Here is a 20,713-nt window from a genome sequence, read left to right as displayed (position 1 = left end):
GACGGAGCTGCACCCTGTGACGATGCCACTACGGTCAATCTAGGAGCTTCAACTACAGCCGATTGAAGCCATTCGCAAGGTCCACGATCCCATTACCAACGAAACATACGAATAGACTCAGTAGAATTGAACGCAAGCAACGAAATGCTACTGCGAAACCTCCACACAGGCCACCGTTGACGAGCCTCTCCCTCGTCGCGCAACAAGCAGCCCTCTCCCCCCTCCCCCACTAACACCATCACCACCAAGACGCTCTGCTCCCACGATGCCTCGCAATGCCGGTGCGGCACCCTCTCTACGCAAGGGACCCAACTGGTCCTCCCACCTCCGCCAGTTCAGCCGAAGCAGTCTCGAACCGCCCTCCGCGACATCGTCCGTCGACTCGCCCCGATCCCCCGATACCGTCTCCAGTGCCTCGACCATCCGCGGCGACAACTCGTCCAGCTCCGTGAAACAGCGCCGACTTGAGCGGAGGTGCACCGTCGGAGTCAACGAGGGATACTCGCGCGACGAGGTGCTTCTTAGCCCGGAAGTGATCAAGGGCGATGTCAGACCTGGGAGCCTCGTGGCCATCACCGTGATCAAGACCGAGGGCGATAAGACTGCGATAAAGGACCATGCGACGGCGCGCGGCGGGAATGCTGCGAACAACACAGGTGCGGGAGCGGGACAAGGCGATGCGGCGCCGGAGGGAGCGACGCTAGGGAAGAAGTACTTCTGCGTCGCAAAGGAGATGTCCAAGGAGCTCAAGAGCCGCTTGCCCAACGTCGACATCTACGTTGTCAAACATATCGCAGATGCCTTTGGCATGAAAAAGGGCACGCAGGTACTCTTGACGCCGGTGGATGCTGACAACCCCGCGACGGCCGCCTCGCACGTTGAGCTCTCGTTCAAGGACCAGTACCTTTCGCGATCCGACATGTGGCGCCTGGCCATCGGCGAACTTACGGAAAGGACAGTCTACAAGGGCCAGTCGATATTGTTCATGGGCACGATAAAAGCGCAGGTCACGGCAGTATTCGTGGACGGGCGAAAGACGCACTCCGCCTTCTTCACGAGGAATACGAGACCGATTTTCCGGAGCGAGTCTGCGCGGTATGTGCTGTTCATCCAGATGGCGCGGGAGATGTGGGATTTCGACTCGGAGGGGTCCGGCGAGATCCTCTTCAACAAGGTCGTCAACGGCTTCCTGCCGGCGCTGTTCAAGAAATGGGCCAAGCTCAAGGCCAAGCACCTCGTGAGCATCGTGCTCTTCGCGAGGGTGGAATACGACACGGGCCTGACGACGGAGCTGGCGAGCAGCACGCTGCATGGGGACTACTACACAGGCGTGCAAATATCGGGCGACCGCAGGCCGTACAAGGACTTTTACCGTGTCGTTGTCAGTGAGATGGCGAGCGGGGAGTGGACGACGATCCTCAACCAGCTGAAGCGCGAGTTCAACTTCTTCCGGCGGGACATTAGCCTGCACCACCAAAAGGCCAACAGCGCGTTCGTGCCGCTGGCCGAGGAGAACGGAGGCAAGGGCATCGCGTCCAACCGCGTCAAGGCTGAGTCGTCGCTGGCCATGTACGGCAACTTCCTCGAGGCCATCAACCTCGCCTCGTCACAGTTCGCGCACGACTATGTGGACCGCGACCTCATGCGGACGGGCATCTCGATTGTGGTCATTAGTCCCGGGCCCGGCGTATTCGAGGTTGAATACGAGTCTCTGCGCCGGACCACCGAGGCCCTCGTCGGCAACGGAATCGGCATCGACCTCATCTGCGTGCCAAAGATGCCGCTCCACTCCGTCCCGCTCTTCCGGTACCGCAACCCGCAGACCTCGGAGGGCTCTCACGGCCTGTCGAGATCGAGATCCGTACGGAGCCGCGAGAGCACGCCGAAGCAGCAGGCCACGCCCATCATCGGCAGTTACCAGTCGATGGCCGAGTCGCTGTCACCGACAAAGGGGCTAGAGCTCGCTCACCGCATCGACAGGCTTGCGAATCCGCAGGACGAGTGGTCGTATGCGGTGCCACAATGGCTGCACGTCTCCTACTGGACCGGGACATCCGAAGAGGCGCTGTCGTATCAAGGCATCGCCCTCTCGGTGTCCGAGGACAAGGAGGGCCATGAGAGCGAAGACTTTGCTATCCGCGCGAGGATGTATGATCTTCAGATGCGCAGCGTCTTGGAGACGAACGAGATCGAGACTACACCGCTTCAGGCTGACCCGCTGTTCCCTGTGACGACGACCGAGTCTAAGAGCTCGCTACGGTCGCGGCTTAGCGGGACAGACGAGATCGCCATGATACCCCTGAAGCGCCACCAGGACACGCTCGTGGACCATGTGTACGGGTTCCAAAAGTTCATGCCCGACAGGCTTGTGAAGCCGGGCGAGAAGTCGCTGTGGAAGCAGCTGCAGGAGTATGACGAGACTAGGGCGAGATTGCCGAGGTCGCGGCGGCCTGCGCAAGCAAGAGCCTCAAGGGACTTAGAGGAGACGACGAGGCGGCAGCTGATGGAGGACGCGGGGCTGTTTGGGACGTCGCTGCCCGAGAAAAAGATTGTGCCGAACCAGAGCCTCGCGGCCGTCACGGCGGGGCGCAAGTTATCGGTCAACATTGTCGATAGTGAAAAGGCGGAGATTGTAGCCGCTGCGAGGAAGGCTGCGAACCACCCCCCGGCGGCACCATCCGCGGGTGCAGCGGGGACATCATCTCATCAGACATCGTCTTCCACTTCCTCGTCGACGACCCCCGATTCTCACAGCGTGGCGGGTAAGATGTCTGTAGCATCGCCGTCCAAACCTCCTAGATTTATGCGACAGATCAGTCTCGGCCTGCGGGGCTTCGGCATCGCGGCGCCCAAGGTGGTGGCGGCGGAGGCGAGCTTCGAGACGGTCAAGGCTTCAACGGAGCAAAGTGTGACGAACCCCACGATGCCGCTGGTCATGTCGACGATGCCGCGCCCGTCGTCGCCGCAGGTCATCAAGCCGAGTATTTCGACGGCCATGTCCTCGTTCTCGCCGCAGCTGTTCCGGTCGGATTCGCGGGATACCCTCAAAGACTTGCCCTCAACGCCGAGCATCCCCATCAACATGAAATCCTCCTCGCGGCGGGGCGAGAGCTCGGTCGGCCAGCAGCATAGATACGGGACCGTTCTGCCGTCGTCGTCGCTGGCGCGCAAGGATCATTTCCGGGAGGACCCCGACCAGAGGAACTCTCACGTGTTTAGGGCAGAGGAAGACAATCAGAAAATGTTCAATAGTAAGCTGCGCGCTGGTGCTATGCCCGAACTGCCGTCCACGTTGTCGCCGACGACGGCCATCTCGCCTTGGCTCACGGTGCTGAACCCGTCGAATCCGGACAGGAACAAAGTGGACGACACGGTGCTCTACAGCAGGTGGCAGCATGTTTTCCCCCGGACTTCGGAGATGAAGGTCATGAAGTGGAAGGCCCTGTGCTGTCCGGCCGCTGTGCCGCTCACGACCGAGTACTTTCCTTCAAAATCACAGTTCGACACGGAGTACCAGAGACAGCCGTATGTCATTGCACAGAATGCCGATGACGAGCTCACCGAGGAGCCGAAATCAAGAGAGGAGTTCCTACGGGAACTGATCAGTCTCCGTTTCTCACAAGGCTTCCAAGTAGTCATTGGCCCGTCTGTCGCAAAAGCGTTTGGGCAGAGGCTGCTGCGGATCGCCGACATTTTCTCACGCGACCAGGCGATGGAGGACGGCACGAGCATCTTCCTTTCGGTGGGCAACACGATCCACCAGCTTTCGTGTGTTAATGGCACGGAGGTGGAGGTTAATATTTACATACGCAAACCGGCCGAGCTGACGGTGGGCAACTCCAATTCCGGCCCGCTATACAGGCCGGCGATCCGTACGTTGATGGAAAGCGGGTATCGGACGCAGGAGGTTGACATCTCGACGCCGAAACCCGAGAGGAACTGGAACTACATTGACTCGTATCTTGCGGGCCACCACGATGAGATGACTGAAAACCTGAGGTTCTGGCGGACGCGGTTCGTGCTCATCCCCATGGTGTCGCGGTCGTCGGCGGTGCCTAGGAATCAAGCCGGCGACAACGCCGAGGAGGTGCGGCTAGAGGGTATCAGACGGCTTTCATTATCATGGCAAAAGTACCGGTACATCCCGCCCTTTGAGCGGAGATACCAGACGGCCAAGTCGAAGCGCGATCCCAACCCCCTGGACATTGTGTACAAGACGGAAGACCCGTCCGTCGTCATCGCGGCCGAGCTCGACAACTTACCGTTGGTGGAGGGCCTGGGCGAGAACCGCAAGGGACAGCTCATTACGAGCCGGGAGCACTTTCGCAAGTCCAACCTCAACCTCTCGGCGCTGGCCGAGGCGATTCAGCAGCCCGTCGAGAACGGCGGCGTCAAGTTGCAGAACCGGCGGTGGCATCTGCGGTTGCACTACAACTGCTTCATCGGGTCCGACATGACGACGTGGCTCATGGACAACTTTGAGGACCTGGACAGCCGCGAGGAGGCAGAGCAGCTGGGAAACATGCTCATGGTCAAGACGTACGACCGGCCGTCGGACGACAAGAAGGACCGCGGCGGGCTGTTTGAGCACGTTGAGCGCCGGCACGTGTTCAGGGACGGACAGTACTTTTACACCATTGCCACCGAGTACGCGAAACCGCACCCTCCCGGCTGGTTCAACTCGCGCCGGGGCCGCGACGTCTCGGTGCCTTCGACGCCCATGTCAGAGAACGTCCCGCGCGACTCGCCGCGGCCGGGCATGATTTCCCGGCCGACGTCTATCAACGAGGGAAACTCGCCCATCTCGGGCGCCACCACCCCGACGGCATACTCTGTCATGTTTAGCAACAAAAAGGTGCCCAAGGTCTGCCTTAGCAAAGTCATCAAATACGACGTGGACCACCGCAAGCGGTCGTACCGGCCCGAGCGCGTCGACCTGCACTACGACCGCCTCCACAACCCGGACAACTGCTACCACATCCGCATCGACTGGATGAACGTGACGGCGAAGCTGATCGAGGACGTGGTGGAGGGCTGGGCGCGCGAGGCGGCGACGTACGGCCTGCGGCTGGTCGAGGTGCCCATCAAGGAGGCGTGCTCCATCACGGAGGTGAACCCGTTTAGGAGGCCGTACCTCATTAAGCTGTCGGTTCCGCCGCCGAGCCAGCAGCCGGTGACGTACTATGAGCCCAACTCGTTCTCGCCGCAGACGGCGCCGGGAAAACACTTTTATCAAAAGGTGCTGATGCGGAAGTTCGATTTCGTGCTCGACATGGAGGCCGCGTCGAATTTCCCGCGCGACGTCGAGGTGAGGTACTCGTGGGGTCGGCCGGATTTCAAGTATTCGCAGTATATCCACCGGTCCGGGGTGCTGCTGGCGGAGATTACGGACGAGGGACATTTCCTTGTGCTGGCCAACCGACTTTTTAGTAATCGGGCCTGGACGGCGCGGGATAAGGAGCTCAAGGATATGAGAGAGGCGAATAGTAGCGCCGGCGGCAGTGGTGGTGGTACGAATAATGTCGTTGAGCGTGGGGGCAGAATTATACCCGTGGGCTCGTACACGCCCTTTGGGATTCCGGAGCCGACGCCGATGAGCAGTCCGATGGTGAAGCCCGTTTTCTATGCCGGAGGTGGTGGTGGGTCGCCTGCGGTGAGGGCCTCGGACATGAGAGCGAGTTCCAGCGCGTCTGGCGGGCCTTCTGGCGCGACGGCGTCATCGGCAGCAAACACAACGGCCGCGGTGGACCCGATACCGATCCTCAAGGAGCTCGAGGCGTTTTGCAACGACGGGCCGGGGCTGGAGGCGTTCTACAAGGAGACGCTGGAGCGGGGCCCGCCGCAGGCCATGACTACCCCCGGAGCGATGAGGCCTACTGTCGTTGGGCTTGAGGCTGTGCCGGAGGCGAGTATACCGATGTTGGGGCTGCCGGCGGGTGTTCTTGGAGATTTGCATTCTGGCGGCGGTGGTGGTGGGCTTGGGTATGGAGGTGCAGGTGGAGGTGGAGGTGGACCGGAAGGGCTCCGGGGGTTGCATATTGGTGGTGGAAGCCCGAGCCCGGGGCCGAGGAGCTTGATGAGTAGTCCGGCGGCGGGGATGCAGTTTTTGAGGAGGGCGAGTGTGCAGGATGGGCTTGGGTTAGGGGGTGGGGGGCCTAGGAGGGAGGTTAGAGAGAGGGAGAGGGAGAGAGAGTGATGGTGGAAGAATACTGTGAGGGTGGGGGTGGGAGTGGGAGGGATGTGGTTGTGTGGATAGTGTATACTGGTGTTCTTTCTGTGTAGATGATTATGAAGCTAATGAACATAGTACTAGCGTTGATACAGTGATCTTTCACGATATCTGTCTATATTTTGCCCAATTGAGGGGCTTGCATGTTCTCTTACACGACCATCATTGTTGTTGAGGAAGTCTATTGGCTCTGATCTTACTTTGAGAGTCAATTGCTATGTGACCACTCTGCCAAAGTGAACGATCATCATGTAAGTCATGCGATATGGTTGGGCAAGGAGGCCATCCGCTCACCAGTCACTTTCAGCGTCATGATCTCACCTAGTGGCTTCTATGATGACCGATCTCTTATTCCACAACACGACTCATAAAGACTCGGGGGCTATAGAACGTCATGATAGTACGCTCCTCGCCCCTTATGATATGATGAGCAATATTGCTTCCGAATCAAGTGCAGACAGTTTGCGCAGGTGATGTGTGGCTCAGCTGTGCAGACCAAAGGCCTGGGATCTGGAAAATGCACTCTGCAGGTGTAGCTGCGCCACGTTGAGGCGTCTGGTCGGAGAATTAATTACCGGCTAGGTGGCGTCGACAAGGCGTCATGTGACTTTCGGGAAGCGGGAGGTGGCTTGTCGGCAACGCCAATTGACTTTCGGTACGTTCCATGCTGGGAGATGTACCTTACCCCAGCCACACACCACTTCCCGTGCGGGTTGGTTCCGTACCGAGGTGTGGCTTTACGGGGGCTGTGTGAAGTTTAATTTCGATACCGGGGCATTTCCCTTTGTGGGCGTGTAACGATTTCGAAATCGCGAATGGGTCAAGATTACGGATGCAGAAGCAGAGAGTGGAAGATGCCGGAGGGGAGCGGCGGGCGCATAGTAAGCACACACTTCGGACACATATCCAGGAGCCCCAAAGACTCGGATAGGTTTGGGATGGGGATGGGATCTACCTTGGTCTGGAACCCGTCATTCTTGGTGTGGTGGGCGAGCGTGCCTGGATGAGGCAAAAGGTTAAGTGGCAGCTGGTGGTCCAGCTGTCTACCTAACTGTCTGTTCCACCCCTTGTCACGGATGGGGTATTGGGAAAGTATGAGGTGGTTTTACCTGATTTGAAGCGGTGTTGCGGTCTGACTGTCAGACAGTCCCGAGTCTACTACGGAGGTAGAAGGAAGAAAGGTGTGGCTGGCCTGGGGAACGATTTGAGTCGGGAATTGAGTGCAGGTGGCTGATGTCATTGTGCGCCCCACACACCACACTCAAAGTCTGAATTGGATTTGACCTGACGATGATGCGACTCAATGAGTGATTCCATGTATGCAGGTGGACTTGATCTGCTTTGTCTTGAACCTCCTTCTAGTTTGATTCGAGAAAAGTGGCAGACTGGCGATTGACGAAAGACAATTTCTAATCTCAGACTGATGAATATGAAGAAGCAATAGCCAAGACGATGCGATCGACTGGTGACCGCCTTGGCAAGTCTTGTGTTCTGATGCTTGGCAAAAATGGGGCTTGGCAGAAGCTTGTTTTGGGCGCGCATTTGGTGCTGTCGTGTCTTGTTTTGCTGTGCAGGGTAGGATTGGAGGATTGGGGAGAGACTCGAGAGGCGTGGCGTCGGCTTGGCACGTCACCGGGGGTTGTGACGACATCAACGACGTCCTGAAGATGTGTCTGGATGCTGTTTGGATGGTTTGTTCGTGATGGCTCAATTGGACGGATTTCACCCGCAGGGAGTTTATTCGATGAAATGGCTATAAACACTGACGGGGCATTGCCTTAGTGTAAATGGCAAGGGAAGTGGGAGAAGTTGAGAAGGCACCGAGGAAAGGGGGGCTACAACTGGCAGGGACGGGACCCGTTGCCCCGCTTTACAGACGTGAAAGGGGACTTGGGGAAGTCACTCATCAAGCAGTTGCACCTGCTATTCATCACCTTCTACCTGAGATTGGGAAGGAGTGAGAAACAGTAAGAAGCTGCTATTCGCTTGCTACTTTCCTTACTTCTCATGTCCTTCGTTAGGTGGTCACTTGATGTGTGGCATCGGGCAGGGACGATGAATGAGAAATGTTCAAATGAGAATGGAAGGTGCCGCCGATTCAGGGAAATTAGCGTCTGCGCATCGGTGGATGGCTGCAATCAACGGCGCTTCCCTACTATTGGTACCTCATTGCTGTGGTCACTACCTTTGGTGAGGTGGTACATATGCAAACAAAATAAGGTAAGGTTAGGTAGGACGCACTACACACAGCTGGATCTGACGTAGGGCCTGCCACTGTGAAACGACCCCAGCCCATTCAACGCCATTCTCTCATCTCCCGTCTCTCACTCGTCTCTCCTCCCGCCTCTCATTGAGTACGGAGTATGGTTAATGTTGTGGTCGCCATGGGACCGTGACGATTTTCATCTTAGTGCCATCCAGGGGCCAAGAACTAGCTAAAGCTCCCTCGCTCCCCTTTCTTCTCTTCCGAACCGTCCCTCGTTCTTCTCACCTCCCATCTCTCACACCTTTTTTCACCCTCACCACCGAGTCTCACACCTCGACCATCAGACATAAACTCTGAGAACTCAGCCATCAACCGTCCCATCTCGAGCTGACTAAGGTCATCCGACAACCGAGTCAAGACTCAAGGGACCTTACAGATATTCGTACACGACTCGCACTCGTACCCTCCAGCTCTACTTCCCACTTTTCCGAGAGAAAAAAAGCACTTGCACTGCCTCACCTAGTTGCATATACGCTACTCCAGTCGACACACCCGCCGTTGCGCAAGGCCCAAACCAGACAGCTCGCACTCGCGGCCACTTGTTCACCTTTCCTTCGCCGCCGTCACACCGCCGACCGACAGCGCAGTACCTCACACAGCCCGGCCGAGCCCAGTCGTTGTCGTCAGTTAGGCTCTCCTGCTCTCTGCAGCGCTGCACCGTTCTTCTCTATAGCGGCGGCAACCGGTCTTGGCTTGCGCGTCTTCTCTGCGGTCACAGGTGATTGGCTTAGCAGATTTTACAATCCCTTCACATTTGACCCAAAGTACCGACCGTCTATCGGACTGGACCCGTCTCATCTCCGGCACCCCGGCCCCCAGACGCGGAAGACTTGCGCCAAGGAGGCCTCTCTCCCGCGCCACAGTTGATCATCTAATTCCAAAGCGCGAAGCTCTCATCTGCGCCATAAGAAAGACCAACAACAACAATATTATTGTCGATATCTTCTCTCATCCAGCATTTCAATATTGACATATCCATCCGCCCCAACGAGGAATCCCGGAACAAGGCCACTACAAGAACCCCGACTCACAGCTCGGTTCGCGTTTCGTCTCAACATCTGGGCGCTGATCTGAAGCGATCTGATCTTTGCCACAAAAAGCACAAGCCCAAGCACTCCACCAACACCCAAGTCACCAACACACCACCTTTACCTTACGAATACATTCGTATCCACCATCCGAATAGCCGTCGTCACCTCCAGGCGCGGCACGGCACAGCACAGCATGAACACCTGTGAGTACCTTTCTTCCCTTATTACCTAAGTCTTCACTTTGAGCCAAAAGACCGAAATCCCATTCATTACCCGCCTACCCCCGTCCCCTATCCCCCCATCTTGCCCCCAGTCACCGTTGCATCGTCTTTCTTGGCAGGATAGCAGCCCAAAGGAACATTCGCAAAACACATTACACACTCTCATTCCGTTTCCCATATCATCGCTCTGTTAATTTGTTTCCCTTCTCGACGGACTATTGTTGTTATTGTTGTTTCTATCCCTCCGCCCCTTACCTCCAATTCCCATCCCTTTCCACTCGCAGGTGGGAGACTATCTTCTAGACTACCAATCTAGTCTCATTTCTCTCCCGCCAATTGCCTGTGCAACCGCCGAGTGTCAAGTGTGACCTCGAGCAGTTGTCTCTCATCCACACCACTATCTATCCCCGTTCTCTCCGTCGCCTCCACAAATCATTCCCACCTGCACTCCACACAGCTAGTTTCACGTCATTACCCTATTTCACTTAACGAACCATTTCCCTTGACCATACCTCACCTCACCTAACCAATTTGTTTCCTACCTCACCCTTCCACACGTCAATCACGAAGCGCCAGCGCTCAGCCCGCTGCAAACACATAACTGACCATGCCGTCACTCATCGGCTCAGTCAACCACTTCGATATCAAACGCAAAGCTCACGGCCTCAGCCGCCGGAGTCAGGAGCAAACATGGAACCCATTCCGTCACGTATCATGGGAGAACCAACCCGGTAAACGATCCACCTGGGATGGCGCCAATCTTGAGGCACAGCGCGAGGTGCCCGCGGAAGAGAGGGAAACCGACGAGGCGATACATCACGTCCAGAGCGAGCCCGCACCCAGAGATTCTGAGACAGTACGCAACAGTTTGGGCAAGGAAACGAGATCAGGAACAGGAAGCGGCAGCGGCGACACAATGTTTGAGAACAAGCCCGAGGACGGTGGAGTAAGGAATCGAAAGACGGAAAACGCACAAGGCGAGGATTTGCCGCAAGATGAGGAGGAGAGGCCCAAAGCCAAGAAGCAGAAGTCCGGTCTGATTCGGCACGTCCAGCCGAAAACGCCATTCACCGTCGCCAACCAGCTTCAAAGAACCCTGCTCAGCTCATACATCAACATTTTGATCTTAGCAGCACCCGCCGGTATCGCCATCAGCTACGTCTCCTCTGTCAACAAGATTGCTGTATTCGTCGTCAACTTCATCGCCATCATCCCATTAGCAGCCATGCTGGGCTTCGCAACCGAGGAAATCGCACTGAGGACGGGTGAGACATTGGGAGGACTTCTCAACGCAACTTTCGGAAACGCCGTCGAACTCATTGTCGCCATTCTCGCCTTGGCCGAAGGAAAGGTTTTGATTGTGCAGACGTCACTCATTGGCTCCATTCTCTCCAACCTGTTGCTCGTCATGGGCTTCTGCTTCTTCTTTGGCGGAATCAACCGACCCGAGCAATACTTCAACACCACCGTTGCCCAGACCGCCGCCTCACTCTTGGCTCTCGCAGTTGCCTCCGTCATCGTCCCCACCGTCTTTGACAAGAATGACGGCACCGACAACACGGTCCATGTCGCCGCTCTCTCCCGTGGCACAGCCGTCATTTTGCTCATTATCTACGCCTCGTACCTGTTCTTCCAGCTCAAGACGCACAACTCTGTCTTCAACGAGGAGTCACAAAAGGTCGCCGCCAAGCCCTGGAGCCGCGGCGGCCTAAAGGAGGGCGCTCTCGCTCGCGGACTGGCCGGCACTGGAGCGCGCATGGCTCAGACCGGTGTCCGCGGAGAGAATGAGAACGAGAGACAGGAGCTGAGCCGCATGATGATGCAGCGTCACGAGGAAGAAGAGGACGAAGAGGAGGAGCCCCAGTTGCATTTCTTGGTCGCCGTCGGCACTCTCACCGGCGCCACTGTTCTCATCGCCTTCTGCGCCGAAGCCATGGTCAGCTCCATCGATTACGTCACCAAGGAGGGCGGCATCAGCGAGGAGTTTGTCGGTCTCATTCTCTTGCCCATTGTTGGTAATGCCGCTGAGCACGCCACTGCTGTCACTGTCGCTATCAAGGACAAGATGGATCTCGCCATTGGTGTCGCCGTCGGTTCGTCTATGCAGGTTGCGCTGTTCTTGATTCCGTTGTTGATCATCATCGGCTGGGGGATGGGCAACGATGCCATGACGCTCAGCTTCGACCTTTTCCAGGTTGCTGTTCTGTTCGTCGCCGTTCTTCTGGTCAACTACCTGATTGCCGACGGCAAGAGTCATTGGCTCGAGGGGCTGCAGCTCATTTGTCTGTATGCCATTATCGCAACATGCTCATGGTGTAAGTCATACTCGCTGCGGATTTCACTACAAGAACAAATACTGACAAAAACGAATAGGGTACCCCGCCACTGGTGTTGCCGGCTAAGCCAGCCAACTGTCCTGTTACGACCATTTTCCATTTCATCAAAACTTTGTTCGAGCGTGTGTGCCAATTTTTCTATTCATATAATGTCTTGTTTTTCTTCAGGAAGGGTCGCCCTTTTCTTGATGTGTACATATAAGACCAAACGTGCGGGATTCCTTGGAGGAACTGTACATTGAATCCGCCCCTTTTGGGTATTTACCTAGACCACGGGCTTTGCAAGCCACGGAGAAGGGGAGGATATGTGTGTGTGCGAGTGAAGGAAAGAGAGTGATGAGACGAGAGTGAGGTACATGAGTCTATCGGCATGTACATGCTGCCAGATGGAGAGTACTCGAAAAGAAATAACAACCAAGTTCAAGCCTACATGCTCTCACCAGAACGTTTCTATGTTGATCCTGTGCCTATTCGTCATCGAGGTAGGAGGTAGATGAGACTCATGATCATGAAGAAAAGTCCCAACAATTTGAGCACTTTTCTGTGGGTTGGTAGATACCAGCCGTTGGGCAGCTCGTCCGACTTGAATATGTTACGTTTGGCGGAACCTGCCATCCTACGTTGGACCTCAGTCAGCCAGTGGGATGATGTCGATATTCGGTACGGTCATCCATGCCAGATAGGTAGTAGATCTCTAATGTATCGAGTCCGGTACGATCATCCCGCCTGCATGCGTCCAAGATTAACGAGGAATGCCCTGGTCAGGTTTGACTGCGGAAGTATGCAGCTCTCACCCCTTCCCTCCCTCCCCACTTGAAAATTCGAATTTTAGTTAGAATTAGTCGCTGTGGTCTATAGACTATTAAAACCTAAGTTGAAGTCAACTACTAGATCGGCTCTCCATCTATGTGCTTCTCTTTCGTGAGCCAAGTGTGGCATCCTCGACCCAGCTTGGCTTGAGGTCCAGCAATGCCTAGCTCATACGAGGTAGAAACCCGCAAAGTCTAGCAGGACTGAAGGGGTAAAACAGAGCAATTTACAACACTGCGGAAACACTCACTGCCTTTAGGCAACTTGTGCACTCGCTACGCAACTTTATCGCTCAGCTCATGTCTAGCTTGGAGCAGTCCGCGCCAAGATTCCTGTTCTCGGCTCGCAACCCCGCAGTTCACCACGCAGCAAGCGATTTCCCCCAACGGCCCGAATCGGGGTCGGTCAACCACCCCCTTCACCGGATACCCCAAAGCATAATAGATTTGCCAAGTCACGTAGTAAGGAGATCACTGTGACTGAACCAGGCACAGAAAGAAAGAAAGCGGAGCAAAACTGCAACCTGCACATCATTGAGAACTTATAACCTCATTGGAGGGAAATCACGGACAACGGGTATGCATGCGCGCACCAGGCAGATCGAACCCCACACCAAGGCTACTCCCCGCTTCACCTCACGCAACCGCGTTCCCCGAGATGCAGTGAGGTGATGTTGCTGTTTACTACGCAGCCACGCGATATCTCGGTGGTATTGATGTAATGGTTCAAATGCGGGGTCGGATTGGTCAATGGCCTTTTTAAAAGAAGGCCAAGGCCAGTCTCAGTCATGGAGAGCTGTGTAGGTTAAGTTGGACCCAAACGTCAAGTTGTTATTTACGATGAAGGTTACGTCGAGCCCAGCGCTGGCTCTGTGCGCCAGCTTCGCGGTATGTGAGGCTCGGTCTCTCTGGTCTTCGAGCCCTGCGACGTACGGAGATTCGAGTTCGGATACGTATTTGCTCAAGACTGGGTATCCTATTGGCAATGGCAAACTTGGGGGTGAGTCTAGAGTCTAGACTTAAGAGTCTACTATCTTCATCCGTGACCATGATGTTGACACGCTCCTAGCGATTCCGTTTGGTCCGCCTCATGCGGAGAAGGTCAATCTGAATATTGACTCTCTTTGGGCTGGCGGACCCTTTGAGGCCTCGGTGAGTCTTCGAACTCGTCGAATGAGAAGTAAACATCTCACTAAAGTTGATTCCTGTCAGAACTACACCGGCGGTAACCCTACAGAGCCAAAGTACGACGCTCTTCCTGAAATCCGCTCATTCATCTTCGAGAATGGGACCGGAGGTAAAGACAGAACCTCGTTTGAGAACCAAGTCAGGGCCGTGTTGCTAACGCTCAATAACAAAGATGTCTCAGCCATCCTCGGCTCAGGAGCAAACTACGGTGGCAACCGCGTTCTCGCGAACCTGACAGTCACGATCGACGGCGTGGGCAACTACACCTCGTACAAACGCACCCTCGATCTCACGACAGGCGTCCACACGACGACGTTCACTGCAAACGCAGCAGACTACGAAATCACCAATCTCTGCTCGTACCCGGATCAAGTATGCGTGTACCACATCGCCGCCACCTCTTCTGCCGCAAGCAATGGCACAACGACCTTGCCCGCCGTCACGATAGGTCTCGAGAATCAGCTCATTGAGGCAGATACCTATAATGTAACTTGCGGCGCGGACCACGTTCGCTTCACCGGCGTCACGCAGCTCGGCCCGCCCGAGGGCATGAAGTTTGACTCCATCGCGAAGCTCACCTCCGAGTCTTCATCCGCCGCCGTCACGAACTGCACGTCCTCTGGCCTTTTCCAAGTGACACCATCACCAGGCCAAACTACCCTTACAGTAATCATCAGCGCCGAAACGAACTACGACCAAAAGAAAGGCAACGCAGCCTCCTCCTACTCCTTCAAAGGCGCAGACCCAGGCCCCAAAGTCGAATCCATCTCCACATCCGCCTCGTCAAAGTCCTTCTCCAATCTCCTATCCTCCCACATCGCAGACTACCAAACCCTCCAATCCGCCTTCACCCTCACCCTCCCGGACCCCCTCAACTCCTCCACTACAACAGAAACCTCCCAGCTCATCGCCTCCTACGACTCCACCACACCCAACGGCGGCGATCCCTTTCTTGAAGCCCTCCTCTTCGACTACGGCCGCCACCTCCTCATCGCCTCCTCCCGCGCAAATTCTTTACCTGCCAACCTCCAGGGCCGCTGGACGGAGCAGCTCTGGCCCGCGTGGAGCGCGGATTACCACGCCAATATTAACCTGCAGATGAACTACTGGCACGCGGACCAGACGGGGTTGGGGGAGGCGACGCAGGGGGCGCTATGGGATTATATGGAGGATACGTGGGTTCCGAGGGGCACGGAGACGGCGAGGTTGATATATAATGCCAGTGGATGGGTTGTGCATAATGAGATGAATGTGTTTGGACATACTGCTTTGAAGGAGGGCGCGGAGTGGGCGAACTGTAAGTTGCTATCCCCCCTCGCCCTTTTTTTTTTCTTTCTCTCCCTCCCTATATAGCAGACTTGAACCGACTAACACCACCAAAGACCCAGCAGCAGCAGCCTGGATGATGCAACACGTCTTCGACGCCTACGACTACACCCGCGACGCAACCTGGTTCGCCTCCCAAGGCTACCCCCTTATCAAGGGCGTCGCCGCCTTCTGGCTCACCCAGCTCCAAGACGACGCCTTCTCCCGCGACGGAACGCTGGTAGTGAACCCCTGCAACAGCCCGGAGACCGGCCCCACGACGTTCGGCTGCGCGCACTACCACCAGATGATCCACCAAGTCTTTGAGTACGTCCTCCTCGGGGCATCCGTCCTCCCCTCTGCTTCTGCTGAGGATCAAACGTTCCTGGACTCCGTCTCCGAGTCCCTCGCGAAATTGGATAAAGGCGTCCACGTCGCGACATGGGGCGGCCTCAAAGAATGGAAACTCCCCGAGTCGGCGCCGTATAACTCGGATAAACCGTCTACGCACCGTCACTTGTCCCACCTGACTGGTTGGTACCCGGGTGCCTCCATCTCCTCCTTCTTAGGCGGCTACGCTTCCAACGCTACAATCCAGTCCGCCGTCCGAGAGACGCTCAACTCCCGCGGGAGGGGCAACGCGCCCGACGCGAACGCAGGCTGGGCCAAAGTCTGGCGGGCGGCGTGCTGGGCGCGGTTGAACGATACCGAAAGAGCCTACGACCAGCTCCGGTACGCGATTGACGTGAATTTTGCGCAGAACGGGCTGAGTATGTATTCTGGGACGGGAGCGCCGTTTCAGATTGATGCGAACTTCGGGTTGAGCGGTGCGGTGTTGAGTATGCTTGTTGTGGATTTGCCGCTGCCGCATGGGTCCCGGGAGGATGAGGTGAGGACGGTGGTGCTCGGGCCCGCTATCCCGGCGAGGTGGGGCGGCGGGAGCGTGAAGGGGTTGCGGATCCGGGGTGGCGGGGTTGTTGATTTCGGGTGGGATGCGGAGGGGGTTGTGGGTGAGGCTAATGTTGTTTCTGGGAGAAGAGGTGGGGGTAAGGTGAGGGTTGTGAATGTGAAGGGGGAGAGTTTGGCTGAGCTGTAAGTTGCTCGTACAGACAAGCTTGATTGATGATACATTGGGCTACAAAATCAGTGCAAAGAATCAATACCATCGCTATTATCGACGTTAACATGTGGAACGTATCGTTAAGGCTAGCAATCCGGGATATGAGGTGCTATTGCCAAATGCCATGGCCAGCTGTCAAACACTTCACGAACTCGAAGAGTCTCTTAGACTTCAACTCTTCCCCGTACCTGACATTCCTGACTTACACCCGCGCTTCTGAAGTAAACTGGACAGACGGATCTTCTAATCTTAGGGGTTCGACTTTGGAATCTAGCTGCTTGATAGTTAGGGACATCTGTCTATCTAGCATATCCTCTATACAAGAGTCATTGGCGCAAACCAGCATCCGCAAGTGAACAACATCTCTCCGTCCGCAAGCTTACTAATATACCTCCCACAAAGGATCCGTTTAGTTCCCTTTTTAGTGCTGACAGGCGAGAGTTCGTGGCCTGCTTGACGCTGCATCCAATGATTTGACAGAATCATGCTGATCCATGGTGTTTGTGTTTCTCGTTCTCTGCCTAATTTATCGGAACGAGGAACTTGTAAGGTGATTGGCGTTGTCATACCCGTCTGTTGCACAGAGTACTGAGAGGGTCTCACACTTAAAATCAACCACAACTCTCAAAGATACAACACACTTCACCTACTTCTTCATCCACAATCATAAACAAGAAATATGACATCGTGGCAACAAGAAGTACCGGCCCTGAGGGCAGACATCAACGGCGAGGTTCTCCTGCCCGGCGATGAGGGATACGAAGACAGCCTCGTGCGATGGTCCATCGTCTGCATCAAACCAGCGGTAAGCCCCTCCACCCTAACTCCCTTTCGGCCCAGCACGTATAGAACACCTCTGAAGCCTCCATAGGGCATAGTCGTCAAGCCAAAGTCAGCCCACGACGTCTCAGCAGCAATCCGCTTCGCCACGAAACATGACATCCCCTTCACCACCAGCGGCGGAGGCCACTCCACCGCAGGAACCTCATCCTCAGACGGCGGGATGGTCATCCACCTAGCATCCCACCTCCGCGACGTGACAGTCGACCCCGCAAAACGCCTCGTCACCTACGGCGGCGGCTGCACCTGGAAGGACGTCGACGCCGCGGCCTGGAAGCACGGCCTCGCGACCGTCGGCGGGACGGTATCGCACACGGGCGTCGGCGGGCTCGTGCTTGGCGGCGGACAGGGGCTGTTGAGCGGGCTTCACGGCCTCGCAGTCGATTGTCTCGTGGAGGTTGAGGTTGTTCTCGCGGACGGTTCGATTGTTACTGCGTCCGAGACGGAGAATGCGGACTTGTTTTGGGCGCTGCGTGGCGCGGGCGCGAGTTTTGGTGTTGCTACGAGGTTTACTTCCGAGGTGTTTCCTCAGGGGAAGGTGTGGTATGGGGCGTTGATGTTTGCTAGCTCGCAGCTGCCTGAGCTGGTTACTTGGGCGAATGAGTTTGTGGAGAGGATGGATGGGAGGCAGTATGTCATTATGGGATTTGCTTATGGTCCGCCGGGGCCAGATGCGAAGCCTATGATTATTGTGCAGCCGTTCCACAATGGAACGGCACAGGAGGCGACCGAGGGCATCTTCAAAGGACTCCTTGACGTTGGACCGCTGGTGAACATGGCGGCCGAGATGGACTACCCAACAGCCAACACGATCCTTGATGAGCTCCAGGGTCCCGGCGCAAGACGGCTGATGGGCGGAACGAACCTCACCGCGCCATTCGAGCTAGCCAAATGGGAAGAGATGAGCAGCGAGTTTTACTCGCGCGTCGACGAGGAGACGGCCAAGGGCAACGACATGCGGGGAAGTATCCTAGCTGTGGAAATCTACAGGAAGGACAAGGTGGTGAGCGTGCCGTTCGGGGCGACATCGTACTCGAACCGCGGAACGTACTTTGACTGCATGGTCTTGACTTGCTGGACGGACCCAGCCAAGGACGGCATGATCAGGGGCTGGAACCGGTCTTTGGCGGCAAAGATCAAAGGGGAGAATCACACTGGTGAGAGGGGCGGTGTGGGACAGTACAACAACTATGCGAGCAGCGATGTAGGTGTCAAGGAAGGGTTTGGAGAGAATGCGAAGAGGTTGGTGGAGTTGAAGGGCAAGTATGATCCGGAGAACCGGTTCTCGCGCAGTCCTTGGAAGATTGTTGCCTCGTAGAGGGGAGACATGGCTTTATCACGAGTTTGGGGGTCGATTCATGTACCCCAAGTACGAAGCCATATCTAGACGTTGAATTACTTTGCGGCGCCAAGCTGAACTCACATTCGTTGGACCAAGTAAGAAAGTTCATATCTCATCCAATACAGTGGAATTTCAGAGACTTCATGATTGAAGCATGAGGCCGGTGTCGCGAGAGTACCTGTAAGAGGTATCCGAGGACTGCATACTTGCTAAGCACAAATTCGAAACATCAAAGCATGTTCGAGTAATTGTCTTTCAGTCCCAAATCGCGAGATACAATCACATAAAGTAGGTGGAAAGAAGAGAGCTTTCGAAGCAACCCAAGCAACACTTTTAAAGACAAAGGAACATTCGACGCCAAACGAGCCCCCTTGTTGGCGAGCGGCTAATTATAGACTTTTAACAAACAAGTTGTAATAAAGTTGTTCAACATAGATTCTTTATGTATGAACAAGCTTCAAGTTTGGGGGATTGGTCAGTTTGGCGGAAAGGATAGACGCGCGCGTGACCCATCATTTTCAACGGTCCTTGCCGGGGAGATACGGAGCAAACATGAGCCGCAATGATCATCTGCCAGAAAATGCTGCTATTACTTTATTGAAGTTATCTGGACGTTCACGCTCCATCTTGGCACTCTAGAACGAGTGATCGAGAGTGGTCAACTGCCTTGTCGCGAAGGGCCAAATGCCCCTACTCGCAGTTTGCCCTGCCTTTGGCTGGTCGGTTTATGCCAACGATGCCCAGACCGACCCCAAGCTGTCGGGGGCTGTTTCATCGTTGCTTGTTGCCAGTTCTCGACTATCTACTGTTCATGATCAGCCTCCTTTTGACGTCTCTCGCTGTTGGTTCACGCATAGAGTATCTAAGTCGATACCGTCTAGACTCCGCGAATCCAGTATTTAATGCCATCAAACCTTCTCTAGGACGCGCACATCTACTGACCTCTAAAACCTCCGTTCCACTTCCACGCTACGCATACGAGCCTTTGTCAACTTTCAAGCTGCCTCTGCTTCTCAGATTTCAAGCCATCCTGCTCGATCAACAAAGTCCGTCGCAACTATGAAACTCTTCAATCTCATCGCCAGTCTCGCCGTCATTGCCGCAGCGACCGCTGAAGACAACAAGTCAGCTTGTCACAGAGAATTTCCCTGCGCGCACACGGTGTTGGGCAACTGCACCCACTTCGACCTGAACAATCAGTGGAGAGCGGCGGTGGACTATCGCCAGTTCAACGAAACTTGGCTCTTCGCTGACTGTCCAAGCAAAGCGTTGAACAACACTATTGTGCCGAGCAAGCTCGATCTCAAGAAATGCGTGGCCAACGATCAAGGCGAACTCGTCGCGCGCGAAAAGTGAGTCAAAACCCAAAGTCCTGACCGATCCTCGAGTAACCTATTCCAACGAGACGCGAGATGATGTGTGACTAACGCAAAGTGAATAAACGAAAAGTGGCGGTTCAAATGGTGAAATCTGCACGATATCGAACCCGCCGCCCGTGCCGGTAGGGAAAGAACCTTCAGCGAATATCACGCTGCAGTGCTGGATGCGCGGAGATCCGGCCCACAAGGAAGACAAACTCCTTGCGTTCAAGCAGGTCAGCATCTGTAAGCGCACTTTTCTGTCTGGTTATACGCTCACTCTCGACTGACTTTGACGGGTTTCTCTATCAAGCCAACGTGGTCTGGGTTGATACCAATGGCAATCTAGGCTGCTATGGCAACACTGGCAGTAGGGGTTATTAGAGAGGCAATCGTATGCGCACTGGTGCTCCTGATGGGGTGGGTACTCAGGGGCCGTTAAATCTACCTTTGGTGAAGGAGATCGGCCAGTCATCTTCACGCCTTGTCACGAAAGTGTCGAAGCTTGAGGACCGTCGACAATCCTAGGAGGTAGACCGAGAGCAGACATGGCCGAAACTCATGTCAATTAATACAGTAGCTAGCAGCAACAAACACAATGATATAGAAGTATTGTTATGAAACACTCTTGAATAAGTACACGAGAGAATACTGAGCTCACACTCAAG

General features: G+C 55.4%; 5 protein-coding genes across 5 annotated transcripts; all 5 read left to right on the top strand.

Annotated features, from left to right (window-relative positions):
• Positions 1-265: 265 nt before the first annotated feature.
• Positions 266-6,196, top strand: CPAR01_04724 (domain found in Dishevelled; the record flags this gene model as incomplete). Its single annotated transcript, XM_060489004.1, has 1 exon — positions 266-6,196. One exon carries the CDS (start codon positions 266-268, stop codon positions 6,194-6,196), a length of 5,931 nt encoding a protein of 1,976 aa, XP_060353210.1.
• Positions 6,197-10,354: 4,158 nt separating this feature from the next.
• Positions 10,355-12,149, top strand: CPAR01_04723 (calcium/proton exchanger; the record flags this gene model as incomplete). The annotated part of the gene is made up of 2 exons (XM_060489003.1): positions 10,355-12,062; positions 12,121-12,149. The coding sequence occupies 2 exons, from the start codon at positions 10,355-10,357 to the stop codon at positions 12,147-12,149; spliced, it is 1,737 nt and encodes a 578-aa protein (XP_060353209.1).
• Positions 12,150-13,732: 1,583 nt separating this feature from the next.
• CPAR01_04722 (uncharacterized protein) lies at positions 13,733-16,481 on the top strand (the record flags this gene model as incomplete). The annotated part of the gene is made up of 4 exons (XM_060489002.1): positions 13,733-13,892; positions 13,962-14,044; positions 14,105-15,377; positions 15,463-16,481. The coding sequence occupies 4 exons, from the start codon at positions 13,733-13,735 to the stop codon at positions 16,479-16,481; spliced, it is 2,535 nt and encodes an 844-aa protein (XP_060353208.1).
• Positions 16,482-17,184: 703 nt separating this feature from the next.
• On the top strand, positions 17,185-18,663 carry CPAR01_04721 (uncharacterized protein; the record flags this gene model as incomplete). The annotated part of the gene is made up of 2 exons (XM_060489001.1): positions 17,185-17,310; positions 17,377-18,663. The coding sequence occupies 2 exons, from the start codon at positions 17,185-17,187 to the stop codon at positions 18,661-18,663; spliced, it is 1,413 nt and encodes a 470-aa protein (XP_060353207.1).
• A 1,083-nt stretch (positions 18,664-19,746) lies between these two features.
• On the top strand, positions 19,747-20,335 carry CPAR01_04720 (uncharacterized protein; the record flags this gene model as incomplete). The annotated part of the gene is made up of 2 exons (XM_060489000.1): positions 19,747-20,039; positions 20,137-20,335. 2 exons carry the CDS (start codon positions 19,747-19,749, stop codon positions 20,333-20,335), a joined length of 492 nt encoding a protein of 163 aa, XP_060353206.1.
• Positions 20,336-20,713: the final 378 nt, after the last annotated feature.

Source organism: Colletotrichum paranaense, assembly GCF_030867605.1.
Source record: "Colletotrichum paranaense strain IMI 384185 chromosome Unknown Scaffold_3.1, whole genome shotgun sequence".
NCBI classification, from domain to species: domain Eukaryota; kingdom Fungi; phylum Ascomycota; class Sordariomycetes; order Glomerellales; family Glomerellaceae; genus Colletotrichum; species Colletotrichum paranaense.
This window is presented reverse-complemented; position numbering and strand designations above follow the sequence as displayed.